Source organism: Neopelma chrysocephalum, unplaced genomic scaffold, assembly GCF_003984885.1.
Source record: "Neopelma chrysocephalum unplaced genomic scaffold, ASM398488v2 Primary Assembly neopelma1_77, whole genome shotgun sequence".
Classification (NCBI taxonomy): Eukaryota; Metazoa; Chordata; class Aves; order Passeriformes; family Pipridae; genus Neopelma; species Neopelma chrysocephalum.
This window is the reverse complement of record NW_020897738.1, coordinates 8754974-8779774: the sequence shown is the minus strand read 5'-3', so window position 1 is coordinate 8779774 and position 24801 is coordinate 8754974. Positions and strand designations below refer to the sequence as shown.

Genomic DNA, 24801 nt, shown 5'->3' with positions numbered 1-24801 from the left:
TAGTGGATAGCAATCACCACTTACAAACCTGACAGGATCCCAGAGAGCTGCTGCAGCCTTGAAATGCTGCCTGGCCTGTGGGGGAGCTCCTTTGTTCAGTAAAATCCAACCTCCCCAGGAGAGGGACGGCAGGAAAAGGGCCTTGGGATTGCCATGGTTGGATCTGTGATCCCAATGTCTTAAACTATAAAGGGCAAACTAACTCTGAGGTGTTCCAAGACATCTCTCATTCTCCAGTTTCACTTTTCTCACTCCTGTTTTCAGGACAGCGTTTCCAGCCCTCACTTGTCCGTAAATACAAAAGAAATAAAACCTTACATCTCTCTAGGAGAGATCACTAATCACCAGTCTGGAGTACCTCAGTTTAAGGTCTGAAAGAGGAAGTTTTAAAATCAAGTCTCTTTTGTAGGGCAGTTCTTTGAAGATGGCTTTGAGTTGAATTGGCCACTCAGGGCTTTACCAAAAGGGAAGTGGAGTAATCACAGCTGAGGAGGAATCAGAACATAAAACCCCAGGACTGTTCTCAGAGCAGTAAACAACCTCATTTGATTGTTGATTTTATGTGTAACCTGTCAACCACCATGGTTTTGATTCCCTCATAGAAGGAATATTCTTGAAAACATTCCTTTGAAAGTTCCTTTGTGAGTAAGTCTGGCTTGTCAGAGGGAAAGAAAGCAGTGAAATGTTTGTTTCTTTAAATGGAAAAATTGAAGTCCCTCTTGGCTCTTGTGTACCATTGTTGGCTGCAAGGTGGTACTGAAAGTTCCCTTTGGATCAGACTCAAGGACTGAAAAAATGCTGCCCAGGGTGGAGCTCGAAAGTGCCACCTTTATGCTCAAGCATTTGGGTTATAAACACTTTCTCAGCAGGAAACACTGCAGAACATTCACTAGGGAAAGCAAATTATGTGAACTTTTATTTCAGTCTGGACTCTCCTTCTCTTCAAGCAATTGCATTTTGATTTTTGTCACTCAGAAGGTGGCAGAATTAGAGAAGCAACACAGAGGTCAAACACATACAAAGCAGGCCAGGGCTCCTTTACCAACTGTCTGCAAAGTGCTGCCCTCCCCAGTGTGACAGTGTGGGGTTCCCAGGCACTGCTCTGGGGGACAACAACCCTGACTCCCTCTGCCCCCCGAGGCAGCTGGGGCTGCTGGGGAGCTCTCCTGGCACATGATACCTTGACATGCTGCCTGTTCCTGCCCTGGCTGTCTGGGCAGCCCACTGAGACCTCAGTAATGATGGATAGAGGGGTCTGGTGATGTGAGATCACAACAGGCACTCAGCACTCACTGCTCTGGGTGTTCACAGGGACCTGCAGGCTCAGGAGACTTCCTCAAACCAGAGACAGCTTCCCAGAGGAGTCTGTGGGCAAGGCTCATCACACCTCCTGAACCTAAGCAAAATGTATGCACCAGCTGTACCAAAACATGGTTCCTCCCAGGGCTGGATTGGGGTTTATTATATTGAGAGATCTGGGGATTTTTTATTCCCCAGTTCAACAACACTCTTCTCTGAAGTCTTTGTCACTCATTTAACAACTGTAGATAACTTCTTAGGATGTTCCTTCATGTTAATAACTAGATTTGCCTGTGTTAGACAAGTACTGTGATATTCTCAGTCCTTTGTGGTTTTGTTCCAAACCAGTTTTAATTGAGATTACACCTCCCTGGCCTTGCTCCCTCACGACAAGGGCTGCTGTCTTTTTAACTGGATGAAGCACTCAGAGTCATCTCTTCTCATTGCTGCAGCTTGTCTGTGTTCTCAGTCCCCGTGGTGTTGGTGTCTCTTTCCACTGTTTAGCTCAGTGGAATTCACTTTCATTTAATCATTCATTTGCAGCCTGTCAGTGGAAAATCGGAGGTACCTGCCACTGAATTGGAAAGAATTCACAGGGACAGTCAGCTCTTGGTGTGTTTTTAGTTGCTGAAAGAAGTCCCCAAGGGGCTCCTGAAATAAGTATGCCATTAATAATGACCTGCTGTCTGATGTGAAAGTCTGGCTGGATCAGGAATGGAAATGTGCAATGGTATTTTCTGTAAGCATTGTTGTGGTCAGTGCAGTAATCCAGGACTCAGATAACAAGACTGTAGGACACACATCAGGTTCTTCCTCTGTCTTATGGCACTGTGTGCCCTAGCAGTCTGCCTGGATACTTGAAGTTGTAGCTGGTTTTAAAGGATTCCTGCATTCCTTAGTATTTCTGCATTATGTTACACATAGCATTGCAGAACTGGAAGGAAAAATGACCTTTGTCTCTAAATAAGTTCATTTTCAAATTGATACAGTCTGGGATAAGTGGAGGTAGAGAGAGGGGTATGACTCCCTTCTGTGGCTTGGGAAAAGCTCCTCTTCGTTGCCTCCTTTTTGGTGGCATTTCAGAAGAGGGGAATAAACAGGACTTGATTATTTAAGTCATTCCTCTAAGAGACCTGCTCTGTATTTTTAAAATACTGCCAAAGCAGGTCTAATCAGCATGGCATATTTTCAATATTAGGAGGTAGCAAATAATTTTATAATACTGTATGAATACCTACAATTATTCTGCTTCAAGGGATGATGTTGAGAAACCATCGGTCCTTTTAGGATCGTGTTGGTTTGTGTCTGCTGTTCAAGTTATCACAAATAGATCAGCTGCAAAGTCACAGGATTTGGGCTGGGGCAGTTGGCAGGATGAAGCTCTAAAGAGATGGTGAAGAATCTTCCTTTAAAAAGTGTAACATTCTTGACCTGTGCAAGGCCATGTGCCTTGTGCCCCCAGAACAGACTCTGTGAGCAGCAGCACCACTGGGGCTGAGCCTGCTCTGAGCTCTGGGCTGACCTTGGACCCCTCCCATGTTCCTCTGCTCAGACACAGGCACTCACCAAAATTTCCTCTCCCTGTTGTACAGGATGACATTCATCTTTAACAAAATTAGCATTGTAAGTGTTTTCCCGGGGCTGCTGTGTTTCCTTCAGGGAAGGCTCTTTTAACTGGAAGTGTTACATTACATGGAAGCTGTTAAAATTAATAAATTAAACAAATAAAAAGAGATGCTCTCCAAACAGTTTTCTTCTGAGCTTTTCCCATGGTAAACTGTCAAGTTCCAAGAAACTCAAGAGAGCCTTGGGCTTTGGCTGATCCCTGGTGGTGGGCAGGTGTCTGGGGAGCTTTCCTTTACGTGCTGGCAGGTTTGGGATGCTGCTGCCCTGCAGGCTCCTGAGGCCAGCCTGCTCTCCAGGCTGCTCAGGGTGTCCTGCAGGTCCTAGAGCACAGAGAAAAATTCACAAGTCAATGGAAACAAGATCTTGACCCTAACAGTTGCAGAACTTGTATTGTAATACAATTCTGCAACCTGATGCTTTAGCTGAGGATTCTGGGGTGAGGTTTGGTGGGTGCCACACTGCACACACTGCACTGCTCAGAGAAATGCCTTCTAAACAGGGCTGCAGGTTGTTCAGTGCATTTACACTGCCCCTGTTTGACTGCCTCAGTTAGGGGTTCATTGCTTACTAGGTTAGATCAATGTTCAGGTTTATTTAATCTAAAATCGACGGTTCAGATAACCAGTACTGGACTAGTTCAACACTCAGTGCTCGTAGTGGTGTCTTCCTTGGGAAGTTTAAGTCACTAAAGGCAGTATCTGTCATCTCAAGCTTCACTTTCTCATTTGCCAAAACCTTCATGGCTGAAAATGTTTCCTACTCTAAGCACACAAACCCCAGTAGGTTCTGCATCATTTATAGTTGTCAGTAAAATGCATTACTCTCTAGGTTAGTGGCACTGCAAGGGTGTGCTATCAGAGCAGCACCACTTCTGGACTGGGTAAAAGTTACATTTTGAAAAATGAGGCACAATCCTTTCAAGACCTCTATGCACATCTGTTCTAGGGAGGGAAAGAATGTCCCCTAAAACACCCTGAGGACAAACCAAACCACCCTGCAGTCTCCCCCTCTGCCTGTTTCCTCCCCTCGGGAGGTTTTTCTGCCCGTGTTATCTGTCTCTGATGTTTCACTGAACTACCTTCCATTCTTCCCACCGAAGGGCTGAATCTCCCTCAGTGTTCAGGTTTCTTTTCCTGTTATTTGGCAGTAGTTTGTTCACACCCAGAAAAGCAGCATTTGCTCATGCAGGGCTGCTGGATAGGGTTACCTGCTTTGCAAATCCAGCCTGTGCTGCTTCATGAACATGAAGAAGGGGAAGAGGATTGTTGTTTCAGCTGGTTCCACTGGCAGTGGAGCTGGGTGAGTAGATTAGCTGATATCAGTGTTAAGGACAGAGCAGTTAGAACAATAACTTAATGAACACATCCTCTTTATGAGACTTTTTCCTTGCAAAGGCTACTGAATTCTGACTCATTTTTCTGACTCACACTGAGTTGCTGGCTCCTGCTGTAGAATATCCCCTCAGCCAACTCCCTGAGCACAGCACACTGTCAAAGGGACAGAGCTTTCCAACTGTTGCATACAAAACTGAGAAGGGAACCTGAAAAGGGCTGAAAATGACAGGGTGAAGTGCAAAAATAGAAAATAAAGGACTAACAGGAAAAGAGAGGCTGAGTAACAATAGAGGGCCAGCAGTAAATCCGGTTTGCCTTTCTAGCTCAGGAAGGTGTCTTGGAATCTGTGTTTCAGGGCACCCACTGGGTGGTCAGCAGAGCTCTTTGAGTGTGTGAAATGAAATGGAAAACAATAGCTCAGCAGCAATTGCTTTTTTCCCTCTGATGAGGTGTTCCTTGAACTGCCAGCACGGCTCCTGCCTGATTTAGCAGTGAATACAGCCAGGCATTTCCTGAGGTGACAGCGCTGTTAGAAATGCTCAGTGAAAGGTTCTGCTGTGAATGACCAAGGAAAGGGAATGGGATATGGGAGTGTGTCCCACTAAACTGCCTCTGCAACAAAAGGGGAATGAAATGTAGCACAGCTGCACAGGGACCAGCCAGCCAGCCTGAAAACCCCCATCTCCTTGCACAAGTGGGTGATAGGAGCCAACAAGAGCTTTTTGGAAGAGATATATCTTTTTTGGAATGGTGAAAAGCTGATGCCAGCATTGTTTGTCTTAATTGCTTGTCTTTTTTTTTTCTCATATTATCTAATAAACTCTCAGCTCTCTTCTTCTTCATGGGGAATTTTTGCCAGCAAACATAGATATTGTTTGTGCTCTTGGCCAATGTCCCATTCTGACAAGTCTCCACATCTGTATCTATCTGCTCACTCATCTGTTCCACTATCTCCAACTAAGCAATAAATTGTTACTTTTTAGAAAGGGTATCTTGTCTGAGCCTTTCCAAGACAGCAATACAGTGTGTGGCTCCAAGAGTCCTGCACTGACTTGGCAGAAACTATTTAGGAATTGCTGCTACTCCTCCTCCTCCCTGATTACAGCCCTCAGGAAAAAAATGTGATGACCCCTCATTTTTCCTTATTCAGCACATATTTGTGGCCCTTTATTTCATTAAACCTCAAACTGGTTTTGTTTCCTCTCTGCCTCACCTTCTTCCTTCATCAGGGAGGATGTCAGAGAGCACCTCACTCAGAGGGACATGGCTGTGACAGATCAATTAGTTATTAGCTGAGCAGTATCAGGTCTCATGTCATGCCATCTGTGTCGGGTCAGGACAGGCCCAAGACATTTTGGTTCAGGAGAAGAATTGCAGTTTGCCCTTTTCTTCATAGTACAAATTCCTGGGTAGCAACAGATACTAAAACTGAAATTCTCAATTCCATATTGTGACATGACTCAGACTTCAGGAACTACTGAGGGTAAAAAACTTTGTCTTACAATTTACTGCCCCCTCCCACCCTACCTTTGATGAGGACTCTTTTTCTACACCAGTGGAGCTCAATACTTGCATTGCAATCTGCCAAAAGCCATTTCTGCAAGGCTGTGAGTGCATTTTGCAGACAGCAAGCCAAAAAATCTCCCACCTTGTGAGAGAGGCAGGAGACAAAGGGACTGTTCTTCCCACACTGATGAGCAGCCTCTGTGGCAGATGGCAGCATGGAATGAGCCCAGGCAGTGCCCAGGTGTGAGGGCAGGAGTGCTGGGCTGAGCTAACAGTGCAGTTACAAAGAGTGTAATCAGCTCTGGAGGAATCTGGGCAGGATGCCATGGAGAACAGCTCTGCTTTAGGAGGGACACTGCAATGATGATGTGGATCACTTGGGTAGCTGAGGTCATTAATAACCCCAAGTAGACAAGGGGTCTCTTTTAATATTATCCAAACAACAGCACTTTACCCCTACCCTCTTAGTATGATTTTGGCTTCTGGGAAAATCCAGTGTCTATTTAGTAGTGCCTTTGTCTGGTTTCTTCCAAAACCACTCAATGTTAATAGCTCTTTCTCTACACTGCTGCTCAATCCACGTTGTTACAGACAAAGATTACACAGAGAAATTATTTCCATATATCTGAAAAAAGACATCAGTGTGTCTTGTATCTTTTTGAACAACAAAAGCCTCTGTTCCATGGCACAATCTGTGGGAGTTAAGACTTTTAAAAAATTGGCAGGTATTTGGGCACATAGATATTCTCAACTGGACAGGACAAAAAAAGCAGGAGAAAATGGGACAGCTGAAAATTAAGGTGAGGTTCCAAGAACCCAATGGGTTCAATAGATGCTACATTTTTAAAGCTTCAGTCTTACATGTCAACATTTTAAAATGCCAACAGCATAACAAAAATAAAGTAAATGTAAACAGTGAAATGTATTATGTTGCTTGGATCTTGGCAGTCACCTCCAATGAAATAATAGCAGGAAATTATAGAGGAAAAAAATGGTGAAATCATTCTGCAGTCATTGGGTATTCTGGTGAGTCTTCTGTGTGGAGATAACATTTGGGTTTATTTGCATTATAGAATGAAAGATTGCTGTTATAATTGGAAACTGCTAAAGGTTTTGTAGCTCGGGCTAAAGGTTATCCAGGCTGCTGCAGTAGATATCCTAATTCTAACAAAAGATACACAATAAGGACAGAACATTAAAACTGGAAGAGTAATCTAAAAATACACACAGTGCAGGAATCCTGCCGTGCTAGGCACTTGTTAGCCCCGATAAGAACTGGGATTGTTGTTTTTTTCCCCAGTCCCTGGAATATGTGAAGCTGTATTGAAAGTGAATCGTACCATTCTGAGATTTCACATATGCTCTTGTCAAGAAGTGCCTATTTTTCTTTCCTGAATGATCTTTTGTGCCCAAGCCCAAATTCTCTAAGGGTTTAACCTCCTGTGGAAGTGTTCTGATAACAAATACAGTTAATGCTGATGAGTTGTGTGTCAGTGTAACAGAGAGGGATGGACTCAGCTCAGAACGTGTTTGAGGGTGGGAATGAAGCTCACAGGTACCCACATGTGGTTAGAACAGCTGCCACAGCACCTGGGGAGAGACCAATGTCACTCTGAGCTCTGTCAGATAACCTGCTTGGCTGAAACTCTAGAACACAGGCAGCTGAAATCCAAGGTGCATTTAACATTGCAAACTACTTTTGCTACCAGACTAAAATCGTTGTTGTAGGATCTGGTTTGGTGCATCTCCTAGCTTTTAGGGCATTTGTTCCACCCATGGGAATCTTCTGCTTGTCTTAAAAAAAGAAATGTTCCTTCTGGCACAGCTGGTGCTCGAATGTGTGAGACCTGAACTGTGCCCCCGTGGCAGGTTTGCAGGATGTGGCCAGTGATGCACAGGGTGTTACAGCTGGCACCGAGTTCACAGCCTGCTCTCTGCATCTGAGTCACTTTTCAAAGGGTTATCTGCTCTTTGCCTGGAAAAATCAGCTATTTTAAACATTTACTTTTGTTCTCCACTGTAAATAAACATGAGCTGTGTTTGTGTACAGCAGAGCAAACTCTGCCGGGCTGGGGCAGCCTGGAGGATCCAGCCAGGGAACCTCCCTGGGTTTGGGGCTGAGGAGCAGCAAGGGATGGATCCACCACTATTGCTGTCCATAATAGCACTGAGGCACTTCAGCCTGCCTAAACTAAGCCTTTTTTCCCCCAAAGAGATAGTAACTTGTGTGAATGACATGTCAGCTGGCCTTCAGGAACACCTTGTACCTGCTTGGAATTCCCTGCCAGCTGCTGCCAGGGCTCGAGTCAATGGGAGTGTCCCTTGCCATTCAGGATGCTCTGAGGAGCATCAAAGTACAAAATGCAGCTTATTTTATTTTCTGCCTGGTTTTCTAGTTAATCAAAGTCCTTTTGTACTGTTCTATACTGGGCATTGGAGGTGGTCTTGTTATTTACTCTCCATTATTAATGTAATGAGATTTGTGTGCCTTGTTGTAAAGGCTGTAGGTTGTGGAGTGAGGTGTGTTTTTAATTTTTGTCCTTTTGTAAACTGAAACCAAAACAGCTAGGTAGTGGTTTCAAAGCCTGTTCTTTGCTTTAATTAGTGCTGTAGGTAGTTCCCCATGCTGTATGATCCCATTGTTCTCAAATCAAGTAGCTAAAGGCAGTAGTTCAGTAAATGTATCAGTTAACTCAGGATGTTTAACGTCCAAGCTCATTCATATATTCATTTTTTTATGTAACTCTTAAACCAGACTGTGATGCTGATATTTTCACATTATAAGTGGTGAAGTTTGTGTGATGTGCTCCCCCATCATCCCGAGCTTGTTTAAACAGGGTGAGCAGCACCCAAAGTGCAGGCAGAGCTCTGCCTCAGGGCAGTGCATGAGAGGGCAGATGCCCTCAGCACCACACTGTGCTTCCATGTTGAGTCCTGCTACTCCCCACCTCTCCCTGCCAGACTGTGGCTTGAAGCTACAAGGGGAGCTTTGGCAGGAGGGGGAAGCTCGGGGCTGTGAACAAAATCCCCAAATGCCCCAGACAAAGGACACTTCAATTGATTCATGATGTCTCAATCTGTGCCTAAGGAAAGAAAAAGGTGAAGCAAGGCTGGTGTATCCAAGCAACTGCAGAGCCCCTGCTGTTGCCATGGGAGGTTTTATCAGTGGTGGAAATTGTCCTTTTCTTATAACTGAAAGTTGCAGGGGGAAGAAGGGGTTTTCTGGACAGAGAGCCTGTTCCTGCAGAGAGTCAGCAAGGAACAGTCTGGAGCAGTCACAGGCACAGACACACAAAGGGCTGAGCTAAACAGGAGTGACAGAACTCAGTTATTTCCAAAATATAAATATGAGACCCTCTTGAGGCTCTGCTTTTGGACTGATTTGTCCTACCACAATCAGGCTACAGATAACAAAGGCAGTATTTGTCCTGAATTCTGTCTGCTCTCTCCCAGTTAATCTCATACAGCAGGAATATTTGCTGTGTCTTACCAAGCAGACTTATAAAAGCAAACACGGGTACTTAATGATTTTCTTCTTCAGCACATACACAAAAGGGGATGCATTGTGGGTACATCTGATGCTGAACACTGCATTAATCTATATTGCTGAATATATGCATGAATATGGCACTTGCATGTGGCAAATGGCTCCTGAGAGGCAGGATTCTCTTTTAGCATTACAGATGTATGAATCAGTCTCAGCTGCACGAGACCTGCATTTGGGGTTTGAAAGGTGGCCAAGGAAAAAGGACACATTCCTTGCATAATATTTGATCAGAGGATAAATGTTAAATAAAAATCTGGAGTTACACTGCTCTCTCACTTCAAGGGTAAAATGTTGCAGTGTGTCCTAAAGAGCAGATGCCCAACAAACATCTTTGTGCAGGAAAAGGAAACATTTCCTTAAACATCCTGCAGCAAACGTGACTGATTGAGCTTCCTTTTCCCCCTGCCTGCTGCATTTCCCTTCTTTGCACAGACAGGATCTAACCAGATCTGCAGGGTATGAACTGCAGGTTATTTTCAAATCCATAACTCTGAAATGGTTGGTTTAGCAGGACAAAGGCCAAGCCGACAGACACCCTTTCTCCAGCTCAGCATGTGCACAGCAATGGGAGGGTGGCAAGGAGCTTTTGTTAATCTCAACCCAGCTGGCAAGAATGCTGCAAAGTGAAGGCTTTGAAGACGTTTTTTCTTCATTTTTAAAGCTACAGTTTGTTAGAAAAGCTTGAAAATCTTGCAAAAAAATTAATCTGCAAAATATTGAAAGTCCTCCCTGGCAGTCATGTGACTTGGGCAAACTTCTCCACCAGCAATTAGCCTGGACAGTTTCCTTTACCAGTCATTATTTTTGCAGGTTCTGTTCTGCTGCATCTGTGAAAATGTTTTTCCCCAGCTTGAATACACTTTTCAAAAAAAAATAAACGGTTGGCAGAAAGGATTAGGGTATTGGTCAGGTTGAGGCTGATCCAAGCAGCAGCAGGATTTTTTTTTCCTTTTAGTTTAAACGCGTAGGAATTGAAAGCTTAAAAAGCTTCAAGCTTAGAGCTGTTCTGAAAATAGCTGGGGCTCACACTCCACTTCCTAATGTGCTCACATCACAAGACCAGCTGCTGCTCCTTGCTCTCTTTTGCCTGGGGTTCAGTGGAGAGCTGAGGTGCTGCCTGCTCTGCAGGGAGCAGCCCTTCCTTCTCCCCCAGGGGTGCCCAGCTCTGCCCTCAAAGGTTGCCCAGGGAAAGGTTGCCCTTTGGGCACCAATGCCACACCCATCTCCCCGAGCCCAAACAATCCAGTGTCTTCCCCGAAAAAACAGCACCCCTGCTCAGGGATTGGTTTACACAGGTTTATTTTTATGAGAAACATAAATACAAAACAAAAATAGTAAACAAGTGCTATAGACTTTTCATCGGGGTGAGGTTCAGGCCTGAGCAGTTCCAAGCTTTTAAGTTCAGGTCCAGGTCTTTGCTCTTAGAAAACAAATTGTAGGGAAAACCAGCTGACTTTTACCCGGAGCCAGTGCTATCAGTAACAGTGACATCTGGGTTATCTTGTAAAGCACAGCGACAACTAAGAGGGGTGAGATTAAACAGAAAAACATTTTCCAAAACGGGCCCCACTTCCTGCAGTACTGCTGGGGCTGCCCCACTGACCTCAGCAAAACCCTGTTCACCAGCAGCAGTTATCCTGGCAGGATGATGCTGGGTCTGGCAGCACATGCACAGGTAGCACTGGCTTCTTCCAAGAGCTCTTGTGGTGTAATTGGTTCAGATTTTGGTTACAAGAGGATCCAGCCCTGCCATGACACAAAGAAATGTATCAAGAAGTTTGGCTTGTTGAAGAAAATTCCCTTCTAAGGTGTGGGTTTCCCTCCCTCTACCAAAGACTCCAGTTTTGATTTGATTTGAAATTCTAGTGCAGCACTGTCCAGAAAGGTCTAATCTTTTAGACAGACCCCAAATTCTGCAGCACTTCTGAAGGCTCCACTCTACAGAGACATGCAGACATATCTGTCAGGGGGGTTAGTTCTTTAGCTGGAGACCAAAGAGTGAGGTCCAGGGTTTGGGCTGATCTCTGTTGGACAGCAGAGAGCTCTGAGTGAAGGGGCAGTGTGTCTATGGGCTGGGTGACAAATACAGTTGGACGTTATCAATTAAAGTAAAAAATAATCATGAAACAAATAAAGGCACCAAACCACATAGCAAGCCAACTTTGGTAGATTTCTTGCAAAATATATGCATTTAAATACATTTTTACAAGGTTACACTGTTTAAAAGTTGCAATGATGAAATATGGAATATTTCATTCTTGTACCAAAACTACATATCACATCATAACAAAAATATTACAGCTTTTATTTAAATGCAGACAGTATAAGAACTGCACCTCTTTATAGAAAAAAACTAATTGTAGACATATTGCTCTGCTTTTGTGTTCTCTGATGGGCTCAAACCCTGCTACTTATGTGTTTAAAAACTGAAAGCAGTTATCTTTAAAAGGGTAAATCACGTGCTCAGTATTCAACATCACGATTTGCAGGGGCAAGGCTTTAGTCTCTCATTCTGGTCTGTGAACATGTTGATACCCCTGGGGTTTGTTAAGCAAGGCAGGAACACAGTCCCTGTCAATCTGTCCCAGACCCACAGTCATGGTTAGTCCACAAGTCTTGGAGATGTCAGGAAGAGAAGTGTTAATGCTCAGGTCAGGTGTGCACTGCACTGCTACAGCACTGTGAGGGACCCACGAGGTTGTAGTGTTGTGTTCAGAGGAACATAAACAGCACATTTCCTCACAGGCTCTTGGCAGAAATCTCCTTATGGCAAAGCAGGCGCTGCCAGGGCAGGAGCAGGATCCTGGGCTGATTTACAAGTGACTTGTGTGGAGGAGCATCACACCTCCCCCTGACCCCTCCCTTGAAAAAACCTTTGTCTCTGCAGTGTAAAATGGAGAAGTGTAAGCTGGTATTCCAGGCTGTGGCAAAATTTCTGCAGGTGTTGAGCTCAGAAAATGAGAGTTATGTTGGCTGATGTATCTTCCTTCCAGTCTGCAGTGTGTTACCAGGCAATGCACAGGAGCTGAGAGCTGTGAGAGCCAGGACTTCACATCTCCTGATCAGCTGACAGAAAGTCTCAGTCAAGATATTTTTGGTAAAATTCTTCTAGCAATTTTTTGCTTGATTTGGTAGATGGAGGAAAGCACGTGTTAACAAAATCATGGTGGGGAGCCAACCAAGTGCACGTCCAACTGAGCACACAACTCAAAATTGGCAGCGAGCGGGGCTTGGCAAGAAGGCCACAAGAGCATCACCCCCCCAGCCATCAGTATCTGGGGCAATTTTTATGCTTCCAGTCTCCTGTAGTCCAGATGAGAGGAGCAGAGGCCCTGCTGGAGCCAGGACATACAGTGATCTCCCAGATCTCTGAACCTAGGCCTTGGATAATTCTGGCAATGAGTTCATATTCAAGTAAAAACAGAGCATAAGCTGATGGAGGAGAGGGGATGAAGAACCTCAAGGGGCAACCTGGTGTAATCTGGTTTGTACTCCACTAAAGGACAGCAACCACCTGAAATCTCTTTCAAGGTCTCAAAGGCACACAGACCAACGCACTGTGGGACTGAAACAAATGAAGAAAGTCAAATCCCTTTCTCCAAACAGCCAGCGGGATTAAGGATCAAGGTTAGTGGCATGCTTTGGACAGGATCCCTAGTTTAGTTGCCCGAACAGAAGATCAAACCCCCCTACTCAGTTAAAGCCGCAGCGGGAGCCGCCAGACGCAGCTTTCAGGAGGGAGACCGCGGATGGGAATCTGCTCCTGGGCGACAGCGCACACCCGACGCCGGTCCCAGCGGCCGAGAGCAGCTGAGAGGCAGCGGCAGCGACAGCGGGCGGCCAAGTACTCACGAGTGTCGGGGCATCGCCGGGGCGCGGCCGGGAGCGGAGCCGGGCGGGATGTCCCGGTGCTGCCCCGCGGGATGTCCCGGTGCTGCCCCCGGTGCTCGGTGCCCCCGGCCGGGGCCGCGCTGCCCGCAGCCGGACCCGCCGGGCGCTGCCCTGCCCGGGGCCGCCGCTTCACCGGGTGCCCGTTCGGAAGAGCCTCCGGGCAGGGCAGCGCTGTCGCTCCCGGCCCGCGGCCGCGTGTCCGTGTCCCCGCGGGGCCGAGAGCGGGCCGGCCCCGCTCAGACGTAGTTCTTCTTGTCGTACTCGCCGTTGGACGTGGGCCGCCGCGGCGCCGAGTACTTGACGGGGAAGGAGGTCTCGTCGCGCTGGGAGCAGGAGCAGCAGCAGATGAGGCAGCCCCCGAAGAGCAGCAGGGCCGTGGCCGCCCACCCGATGTAGAGCGCGGCCCCCATCTCCCGCTTCTTGGACGGCGGCACCGTGGGGTCGTAGAAGTCGCTGATGACGATGTTGGCGAACCAGCAGAGCGGGACGAGCACCAGGACCCCGCAGAGGATGTAGATGGCTCCGCCGGCGATCACGATGCGGGATTTCATCTTGCCGGGCCGGATGCAGTTGGTGCACTGCGCGCCCACCACGGTCACCATCAGCGCCACCAGCCCCAGCAGCGCCACGACCACGGTGAGCGCCCGGCCCGCCTGCACCTCGGGCGGCAGCGCCAGGATGGAGTCGTACACCTTGCACTGCATCTGCCCCGTGCTCTGCACCACGCAGTTCATCCACAGCCCTTCCCAGATGGTCTGCGCCACCACGATGTTCACGTCGATGAAGGCCGACACCTGCCACATGGGCAGCCCGCAGGCCAGGATCACCCCCACCCAGCCCAGGATGCCCAGCCCCAGCCCCAGGATCTCCAGCGCCGCCGAAGTCATGGTGCTGCCGGCGCTGTCCCGGGGGTCCGCGGGCAGGACGGGGCGGGTGCGGGTGTGCTGCGCTCCCCGGGCAGGACGGGGACGGGGCGGGTTCCCTGCGCTCCCCGGGCGCTGCCGAGCCGGCTCTGAGCGCCGCGGCCGCGGGCAGCGCTATTTGAGGGGCCGCGGGGCGCCCGCCCTCCGCCCCCGGCCCTGCCCTGCCGGGCAGCACCGCCCGCCCCGGGGCACGGGCAGGGCCGGGGGGAGTGCGGGGCTCCCTCCTGCTCGGGGGTCCCGCCGGAGCCGGGAACGCGTCCTTCTGCTCGCCCCTGCCCTCTGCTCCGGGAGGAGCTCGCAGCGGCGCTGCCCGCTCCCAGTTCAGCGTGGGGCTGCAGGCATCCCATCGCGGAGTTCATCTGCTCGAATTCCTTTCGGTGCCGTTATCTGTGTATTTCCTATTTACTGATAAAAGTCCGCAGCCAGACCTTCGGAGAGGTCTTGCCCCAGCGCAGGCACCCAGCAGGGTGGAAGTCCTGGTTATCAGAGTCTAATTGATCATTTCCCAGAACACTGAGTGTGCTGACTGACCTGCACAGCTTTCTCCTGCACACTGTGACAGGCAACATTAAAAAAGCACGGCCAAACAGATTTCACAGATTATTCTGAGTTGGAAGGGACCCACAAGGATCATCGAGTCCAACTCTTAAGTGAATAGCCCATACAGGGGTTGAACCCACAACCATGGTACTATCAGATATCTGTACTTGAAGACAGACAAGCCCCACTAATTCTGACAGAAAAAATACCTTCAAAATACATTTTTTAACTAATTAGTCTCATATTCTCTACTTAAGTGAGATTTAAATAGATAACTAAAATACTGTGGCATTTGCCTACACGTTTGCTCATATTTCTAATGTTGCTCTTCCAGAATAAAATATTCACTTACAGTGCTTAGGAACCACCCTGAAAATGGAAGAGCTTTGAACATGGGATCTGCATGTCACCTGTCAGTGCCAGCAGACAGATTCTCAGTTTGGTCCAGGAAGAATAATTGCTCTTAGCTTACACCAAGTGTGAAACTGTTTTTTCTGATACTGGAGCCAAGAGCAAAGCATACCATTTAAATATGTCACCATAAAGATTCCAAACTTGACTTTACTCTTTAAATGTTTCAGACAAAACTGAAAGTTATGTTCACGTTGACTTTAGAATTGGTTTGGCTTTTTGTGGATTTAGTTTCAATTAGCCCAAGGTGTCCTTCTAGCATAGAGGAGACTGCAGAGTTTGAAAATAACACATTTCCTGCCCCTACATCAGTGGTTTTGTGTGTTGCACAGTAACCTACAGCATGTATTGTGGCATGCAGAGGTTTGTGATGGAAATCTTGAGGCTGATGTGAGTGCAGCATGAATGGAGAAGTCCCCATGCGAAGCAGAAGCAGCAGAAGGAAGGATAAGCAATGGTTACAGGAATCACATGGATGGCCAGCTGAGGATGTGACTGCTGAGGTGACAGGGGCAGTGCCCCGAGTGCATCCTGAGTGGTGACTCTTCTGCAGAAGACCCTGGCACAGTAACAGGAGGATGACAACAAGGTCACAGTACACTAGATGTGGCCTTTCACTTCTTTTTTTTTCCCCAACCAGAAGACAAACTTTTAGCCACAAGACACCCAAAAAAAGGAAACCAAAGAACATCAGCAGCTTTGTGGACTGAGTTGTAGGACATGCTGACACATGACAACTGCAGCCTTCCATTGATTATCTCTGCAGGAGGAGCTGTAAACATTTCTAGCATGGAAAATGTCTTCCTAACAAAGACTGCCTGCAAACAGAGTTCAGAGGATTTATCTCCTCTTCCAGCTGTATATGAAATACATACAGTTTACTTCAATTATTCAAAACTGCAAATTCCAGTGTGCAAGTCCAGGAGGAATGTGTGACTGGGGCTGTGCAGTCTGTCAAACTGAGGCTGCTTACAATCACTCAGAGGAGTCCCTGGTGTCAGGGAGGGGAGAATGTGCAAAAGAACCATCCACAGAGACAGAGATATCTCAGAGGTGAACAGGAAGAAACCCAGAGCACAGACTGAAACGGAATAACATCTGTATTTATGATGATAATAATGATTATATAGCAAACGGCACAGAAGAACAATCAAGAAAGGGGGGAGAAATGCCAGTTATCTCAGCCCGCAAGCACAGGAAAGCCCCACCCTTGCCACTCGCTGGGAGCAGGGAACTCTGCATTTCCTCCGATAACCGACGGGGCCAGGGCAGCTGCCCGGGCCCTGGGGCTGAGAAGGGAAACCACTGCAAGGCTTGTTTTACCTCTGCAGCCCTCACCCCACCTTTCCTTGCTACCTGTAACCCAGCAACTGATTCCTCCAAATCACTTAATCCAAGGCAGTTATTTCTCTGGGGAAACGCACGTTTAATAACCACACAGCAACGGGACCTTTCTGCTCACAGGCACTTCCCGTGCTGGTATTTCACCCTTGGCTGTTTGTTCCTTTTCCTTACCCCAGATATTAGCTTTTATCCTGGTTACTGGCAACAACCTCCATTTTCAATCACTCCATTCCCTGATCCCAAAGGTCTGTTGCACAGACCACCTTTGATGAGCCCAGGGGTGCAAGGTGTTCCCGCTCTGCTCACTTGAATTACTGGTACCTTGACTGACTCAGGCTGGGGGGACTGAGGGCCCCCTCAGCTTCAGCACAGCTGCTTTCTGAGGGGTGTTAGTGTCACAACACCCAAAATCAAACTCTCAGAAATGAAAGGGTTCTGTTTCTTAAAAGGAAACACATATCAGCATGATGTTTTCCTTGGGATGTTAAGTGAAGAAAATCACTACTTATAAATTAAATCCTTGCTGCAAAAGTCTGGATTCCTTTAAACTCCAAAGCACAATGTTCTTGCAGCAAAGTAACTCTAACAAATGACCATTCATGTAATTCCACCTATTTCTGCTCCAGCTGTGTATTAATTAAATTATTCTGGGGGGATGCTTAGAGGGGCTTTGCAGCCTGTGAAAATGGGAGGAAGTGGTATTCAAGCTGAGAACAATTGCACAGGAGCCATGCTAGAGTAAGAGGGGCTTTGGGATTAGAGGTGATTGTGTTTTTGCTCTTTTCCTGACATAATCAGGACAAATACCAGGCTCAGAGTAACTGGGAGGGCTGCTCAGGGGGCTCCAGGCTCTCCCCACGTTGCTTGTCCTGGGGTATGACCCCTGTCCCATGGCACAGCAGTGCTGTGCCCTCCAGCCTTGCCAGGGCTGTGCTCAGCCCCAGGGCACCCCACCAGCAATGCTGGCACAGATTTGCCTCTGGGCACCTGAAATGCAGCCTGCAGAGCACACTTGGTTTATAACTTTTGGAGTGTCCCTTACCCAAGTGTTTCTTCTCCTTCTCATCCCTAAAATATTAAGCATCTAGAAGACAGAGAGGAAAATGACATTTAGGATCAATCTTATGCACAAACCTAGCATTGTTTGTGTGAATAAGATGGAGTATGAGTCAAAGGATTAATTGAAAGCCCAGTGATCTCGAGAGAGCTTACCATAACTTTTGGATCAGACATAAGCAAAGGTGAAGAATTAGGAATCCTATTAGAGATTGATTTTGTGCCATATTTTGTATTCTAATTAGTGCTGGAATAAAGGCAAAGAGATTTACAAACACAGAGTGGTTAGGCAAGGGCTGTTATTTAGAAAGCTCGAGGTTTCTCAGTGAAGATTACTCCTTTCTGAATTATCCTTTAAACTCCAACTCTTTTCCTAAGAGAAGAGATTTAGTTGGAGTTTGAGTGCACATTCCACAGAAAGATAGGGCTTCAGGAAGTTCTTGCATGTCACCAGTGCCAACGTGTCTTCAGACCAGTGTTACACATCAGAAGACTGGCACACAGGAATGAGTCCTTGTCAAATGAGCAGGTTATTACCAAATGAAAGTGCACAATTTCACCAGAGTACTTATTTAAAGATCATTTATTTTGGAAACAAGCAGAAGTGGTTAACATGAAACTTGCTTCCTCTCTTAGATCATCTTCTGAGCAAAGAGAAACAGTGATTTAAAAGTCAGGCCAGAATTTTGCAAGAGGAATCAGCAGTGCTCAGTGACTGGTGCTAATGATGAAGAATCCAACACTTTTTTTAGCAGAAGTGTTGCTGCTGCCCTTCAGGATTGAGAAGTGGGTGCCCACGCTGCTGTTCCCCCCCAGTGGTGACGTGACAAGGCTCAGGTAAAAGAAAAGAAGGAAACAGATATAGTTGGGAAAGCAGTGATGTGGTGAATGAGAGCCCCTTCCCAAAGCCTGGAATGTCAAGTGTGCAGGTGAGCAGGAAAGGTTTGATCACCCTGCTCACCCAAAGATCACACTGCACATGCTGAGGCCGTGCCACCCCAATGGTTCTCTGTAATGCCAGGGACAGATCCTGGGAATGTGTTAGAGCCTGGATAGGCAGGGTGGGGGCTGTAGGAAATACACATTGTTTCATGCCTAATGCTCCATCCCAGGCATGTTTCCTTCAGGAGAACTGCAGGCTAACCCTGTCCTCTTCAGGGTCTGCCTCCTTCCACAGATGGTGGTGCACCAGGATCCTGGCAGATCTCTCTCCCATGGAATTCTTGGGAAATCACACGGTGACTGACAGACAGATGTCAGTCTGTAAACAACAGTCAGCAAGGACAAGTGCCATTGTTTTAAACACACTTTGCAAATGTTGAAAGTAATTGGTAAAGACATGACCATGAAGTTACTGAAACTCATTCAGGGTTAGTGATGGGAAAGGTGCTGCATTTCCATTGTGTCCCAGGAAATGTGCATTCCTGAGCACACCTGGGAGGTTTGGCACATCTCCTCTCACTGTGAGTGATCACTGCTCAGCAGTGCTGGCCCTGTTCTTAACAGGACATGTCTGAGTCAAGCCCTGGTTTTGGGAAAAACGTGCATCTGTCTGATCAATCAGGATTTCCTTCTCAAAAGTGAAGGTGGTTTCCAGTAAGAGGAAAGTATGGCTGTCACTGGTGAAAAGATGTGAAATGTCTCTGACACTGGAGACTATTTGTAGGTTCTTTTTACTGCTTCTTCATTGCCACAAGGAACATCTTGAGAAGGAGGGTTTGTACGTGCTTGTACATGCAAAAGAAACACTCCTGTCCCCCTGAGACTGCTGTAAGTCAAACACAATCTTCATTTCCTGTAGCGTGTCACTAAAAATGAGGTTTGGGGATTCTCTTTGCAGCAAGGGAAAATACTTATCTGCTGCAGATTTTCTTAGGGATTTGTAAATCACTTGTGAAGTAGCTCGTGTCAATAGATCCTGGTGCACCCACAGACAGTGGCTTCCTGTTTGTGCCCTGCCAGAGCTCCAGCTCTGAGCTGAGGGCTTCAGAAGGGCTCAGCAGAGAGACCAGCTTTCCCTGGGCCTGATACTTCTGATTGCTGACACAGCACATCTGTAAAAACACAGAGAATTTGAGATGTTACAGTGGTTCTCCCCATTAGTGATCCCACAGATCCAGCCCTACACAGAAGAACATTTTGATCAAATCAGCAGTTTATCAAATATGAACAGACAGTGGGAAGTTTGCCCTTAAATTTCTGCCTATCAGCACACCCAAATCCTAAAATTAACCCAGGGAATAAGTTACTGTCTCTGACATCCACTACTTTTTTCTCTGGTAATCCTTTAACAGAGGATGTCACCTATGGTGTGTAGCTCTTGAATATTTATTTCTATTTATTTATCATCAGTAAGACACCATTTTCTCTGGTAAGGACCAGAACAAAAGACACATAATGTCTTTTGCTGAATGGATGAGGTATTTCTAATTTGCTAAGATGTGACTCCACACAAAGTTAATATTTGAATTCAAGGAAGGACTTTAGTTGTGCTTTTGAAAATGTAAACCCAGATGTATCAGGAACTTTTATAAAAGGCATTGGAACTTCCAAGGGAAGAATTAAACAAAATTCTTTCAGAAATAATAATTCTGGGAATGGGTGATTCACAGTCACTGCCGTTCACAGCATGAACTTTTCTGGACTATTTAACCATTTAGGAAGAACAGTCTCCAACAGAACCATTTCTTCTGTTTGCACCTCTGCTAATACTGGGCTGAGAAGCAAGGAGCATGCAGGACGTGTTTTGTGGGCCTGCATTTGCTGTAGGTGGCTGCAGTTCTCAGCATTTCTTAGTCACACACCCCAAGTAGCTCCAGTTCTGCTGCTTGGAGTTCCTGCGACTGTGGGTTCATACGAGTCTGGTAACAGGTTACACAATAACAAAAGCACATTTTCTCCAAGTGCTAACACACTGTGACACTCACTGCCACAGGATGCTCTGCAGTGCCAGAGGTTGAGATGGGTTCAAAAAGCAAGAAGAAAAATTCATGGAAGAGAGAACCAGCAAGATAAACCCCTGGCTCAGGAAGCTGCTGAGCTGCAGAGTTCTGGGAGGAAACAGGCACAGAGCTTCTTTATCTGTTCCTCAGCATCTGCTCCCTGCAGAGCCTGGAGCTGCCCTCTGCTCTTACCCCAGCTGCCCCTCCTTACCCCTCTGTGTGGCACAGGGGGACTCTTGGGCAGGGCTGTGACTGCCCTGAGTGTCCTGTGTGACACTGGTCAGCGCTCTGATCCAGCCCTGGCCTGGGAACATCACCCCTATTGCCTCAAAAACGGGCTGTTGGAACCACTGGGGGCTGCTTCACCCACTGCACTGAATCCTGCCACAGGAAAGGAGTGACAGCCACGGGAAAGCACAGACTTCCACTTGACTCTGGGTCGATGGCAGTCTGTGGTTTGGCACTGTCTGTGTTAACATCTTATAATTTCTTCAAATGGGAGTTATCTGTAATAGCAGTGCACGTGTGCAAAACATTGTGTCCATCACAGTGTTGTAATTTAGTGAAAGAAAAAAACTGCCTTGGTTGTTCCTCTGGTGATAGGACAAAACACCTCTATGGAAATCCATGGAGTAATTTTAAATAATACCTTAATTTCTAAAGAAGACTGAAATTCCATCTTTTAACTCCTCCAAGGACGTACTGTGTAACAGAACTTGGTGTTACAACATTACACTGTCCCAGGAAATGGGACTTGGTTGTGCTTTTGTTGGCTTTTATCTGGTTCTTACTCAGATTACATCAATGCACAGTTGATAATATGAGCACAATGTGAATTAGCAAATAATGCCAGTCTGCCTTTAGCAGCATTTGTTTCACTTCCACGTTTTCCTGTTGTGAGCTGCAACCCTGTTTGCTTTATGGATAGAAATGCAGAAAAAAACAGAAATGTGCTGCTTGGTGTTCAGAATTGTAAGTCAAAGGATTTCCTGCGGGGTCACACACGCAAACTGCCCTCTGCAAAACGTGTGGATGGACCGCCAGGAACCTTCCTGGACACAGTTCTTGCAGGTGGAAGGCTGGAAAAAGCCTTTCCTGAACTTCTGCCGACAGTGTTTTAGCTTGGACAGTGCTGAGTGTTTGAGCTGTGCAACAGTTTCCCCGTGAGAAAGTGATTTATTCCTGTACGCTGACTGCGGGTATCACTGACAGCCCAGGCTGTTCTGGAGTGCCCCCAGCCCCTCAGCGATGTCCCGAGGGATGAGGGAAGGGAAACGAGGACACTGGAGCTTCTGCACAATGCTCGGGAGAGAAATTTGCTCCCTGTGCTGTGAATGAGCAGCTGAAAACCAACCAGCTGATGTTACCCACGGCGTGACAGCCAAGAGCTGGATTCCCCCGTGGCTGTTCTCCTACCACAGGGTTCGCACCGAGAGCGGGATCGGGGCCCCGCTGCGGGCGGGTGAGACAGGCCCGGTCCGCCAGGGCGGGAGCCGCTCTGTCCCTCCTCTCGCTGCTCCCTCAGCGGGCCCGGTCCGCCAGGGCGGAAGCCGCTCTGTCCCTCCTCTCGCTGCTCCCGCAGCGGGCCCGGTCCGCCAGGGCGGGGGCCGCTCTGTCCCTCCTCTCGCTGCTCCCTCAGCGGGCCCGGCCCGGACCATAGAGCGGCGCGGGGTAGGCGGGCGCTCGGCCGCGGTGGCGTGTGGGACGCGGGCGGATCGCGGCCTGGTGGGGCGGCGGCGGAGCGGCCGCGGGCGGAGGGCTCGGGGCTGAGGGCTCAGCGCTCAGGTGAGAGCGGGGAACGGGCCCGGCCCGGCCGGCGCGGCCTCCGCCCGCACAGCGCCCCGGGGCTCGGCCCGGGCGGGGCTGGGTTGGTGCCGCCGGTGTGGGGAGGGAGGAGCCGCGGGGCAGGACCCCCGCACCCCTTGGGCCGGAGTTACCCTGAGGTGCGGGCACGGGCTCGGATGGAGCGGGCAGTGCCGGGCCCGCGGGCATTCCCGGGGTGCCTCCAGAGGAGGGCACAGCCGCGGGCCCGGGGGCGGCCACAGGCCCAGCACGGCTTCGCTGCTTGCGTTTGGGTTTGTTTAGTCCTTCGTTATTGTTCACGTGGAGGTCGGAGACTTCATGGTGTCACGGGGCTTGAGCGTGATTTGGAAGTGGTTTAAAATACCAACTTATCAGTTCGCTATGCGTTGTCAATATGTACGCAATTGTACCTAATTTCTGTAGATGTGAGGCAGAGCTACCCGTGTCCTGATGAGTGATTGTGGCTAATGCGTTTACCTTTTCCTTTGAAAAAGCCCCTCCTTTTCCCGTTTTCAGATCTGTTACCCAATAATTTTCTGACACAGTAATTGTAAAAGTACAGTCCAAAGCTACCTGCATAGGAAGCACATCATTCCTAAAGCTGATCGTTAGTGAGAACAGCATCACTGCCTCCTTGGTGCTTTTTAAGTCACTGTGTTCACTGATATAACAGTAAGGAAAGAAAGTGTCTACAGTAAAATGTTACAGTTGAAATGGAACTTTAAACAAAGTATTTGGGATCAGAGCTTTAGATTCATACACTGCTTTTTCTTGACCAGTGCTCACACAGGTGGGTCCCTCTAACTCGCCCGGTCCTTGCTCCTTTTGCTGTCCATGTGTGCTGGGAAGTCACAGGTGTGTTCCAGGTTTTGATGCATTCCCAGGAATAATCTGTGTGGAGTGTCCTTGGTTCAAATCCAGCACCAGAGTGAAGTCTGTGGGACTTGTGAGCACTGAGCTCCAGTGCAGAGCCAGAGCAGTGGCTCGTACTCGGGGTGGTCTGTCTGCAGAGGTCACAGCTGGGTTGTGGCATTTGCTGTGAATTCTGTGCTTGGGGGAAGTGATACAGTCATTTTCCTGAGTGAGAGTAATGCAGAATTGCTAATGTTTAACAGAGAATTCCTTCAATTGGTAACACCTGTTTCTGATGAGGAAAATGAAATCATCTGTGATTGTTGATCCAGGGGCAGTGATGGGGGGTTTCCCCCCTCAGAGAGGAGGATGTGGCAGGAACAAAGCAAGGCACACAGAACAGGCTCTGCTGGACACACTTGTTGGATAGAATTCAGTGATTCACACAACTTGGAATGAGTAAGCTACCAAAAAAAAAGTTAACTGCTTTGTATTTGTATCCCTGTATCCAGCTTGGAATACAGTGAGAAAATGTCTAATTTTAAGTAACTTCTTTGTTTCTCTATGTGTAAGACACTTGGCAAAGTTATATTTTTTTTTATTCTTATTGATGTGCTTCAGTACTTGACTCTGACATTTCTTCCTGGGGTTTTGTAGTGCTTTTGTGAGAAACCACAAATACTGGTATTTCACTGACATATTCCTGGTGTTTCTCTGTCTGCTTTGAGTCTGAAAAGTGACTTCAGAATGCTGATGTTTTTTAGACCATTTCCGGCCCTGGGAAACCTGTTAAAGTCTTTACTGCTTTTTGTAGTTCCTTGTTAAATTATTAAATACTTCTGAAAAAGTATCAGACTTGTATAATCTCAGATGGAAAGAAAAGCCTCATTTGAGAAATCAGGAGGGCTGTTCTGCTTGCACAGATGGTTGTAAGGTCACTCTAAAGTGATGATTTAAAAGTGTTGTTTGATATCCTTATATGGAAACACTCTTTGAATGTGTTTCGTGGCGCTTTCTTTGTGTGGTTCTTATTAAGAAGCTCCCAGTCTGCCTGTTCCTAACAGTTTACTTCTTGCATCCTGACAGGAACAAAGGAAATGACCCATTTTCCTTCCCCTCTCTTTCTCTCTCGCTGGAATACTGTTCTCAGCAGAAGAGGGAGGGATGGCACGTTCCAGGGCTCTGTGTTTCCAGAGGAGGAACTGGAACTGAACTTAGTGGCAGTTTGCTCCCTTTGGTTGCCAGACATCACATTGTTCAGGATAGGAATTTGTTGGGATCCCAAATGAAACTTTGCTGCATTATGCCCCATTGGAAAACAGATCTGGACATTCCTCTGCTGGAGCACAGTGTCCTTTTCTCCTTCTGGGCCTGCTAAATAGGGCCCAGAATTATTTACAAATAAAGTTTCTCTGCTTTTTGCAGGTTATTGCAGTTGTATCTTATCTATTCCTTTCTCTGTGTACTATTTTGCGTGTGCTGCTTGGCTTATCTTGTGCTAACTGAAACAGGACTCGGAAAATCTAAAGAGAACAGAACAGGCTCTGGTTTGCCTCAGTTATGTTTTTTATACGTTTTATTCTGGAAAATTGATGAGAAATGAAATATTCCAATTTCCAGTTGAGGAACTGCCCGGAGTGCAGTCAGAGGCTCAGCTCCCCATGGGTTTGCAGTTCCCTCAGCTGTGTGCAGGCAGAGCTCTGGGTTTCAGGGCTCAGCTCCCCATG

The 24801-nt window shown here is 47.4% G+C and overlaps 2 protein-coding genes across 6 annotated transcripts in view; one reads left to right on the top strand and one right to left on the bottom strand.

Annotated features, from left to right (window-relative positions):
• Window positions 1–13251: 13251 nt before the first annotated feature.
• On the bottom strand, window positions 13252–14156 carry CLDN5 (claudin 5). Its single transcript, XM_027689609.1, has one exon. The coding sequence runs from the start codon at window positions 14088–14090 to the stop codon at window positions 13440–13442; it is 651 nt and encodes a 216-aa protein (XP_027545410.1). The 5' UTR covers window positions 14091–14156; the 3' UTR covers window positions 13252–13439.
• Window positions 14157–21368: 7212 nt separating this feature from the next.
• LOC113970592 (septin-2) overlaps window positions 21369–24801 on the top strand; it is a 33850-nt gene continuing 30417 nt past the window's right edge. For 2 of the 5 annotated variants that reach the window (XM_027689705.1, XM_027689700.1), the window contains exon 1: window positions 22146–22204. The gene's annotated coding sequence lies outside the window, so the exon portion shown is untranslated. Of the gene's footprint in view, window positions 21392–22069; window positions 22091–22118; window positions 22205–24785; window positions 24794–24801 lie in introns of those variants that run through there. The other 3 variants (XM_027689702.1, XM_027689704.1, XM_027689703.1) reach the window with 3 other exon arrangements.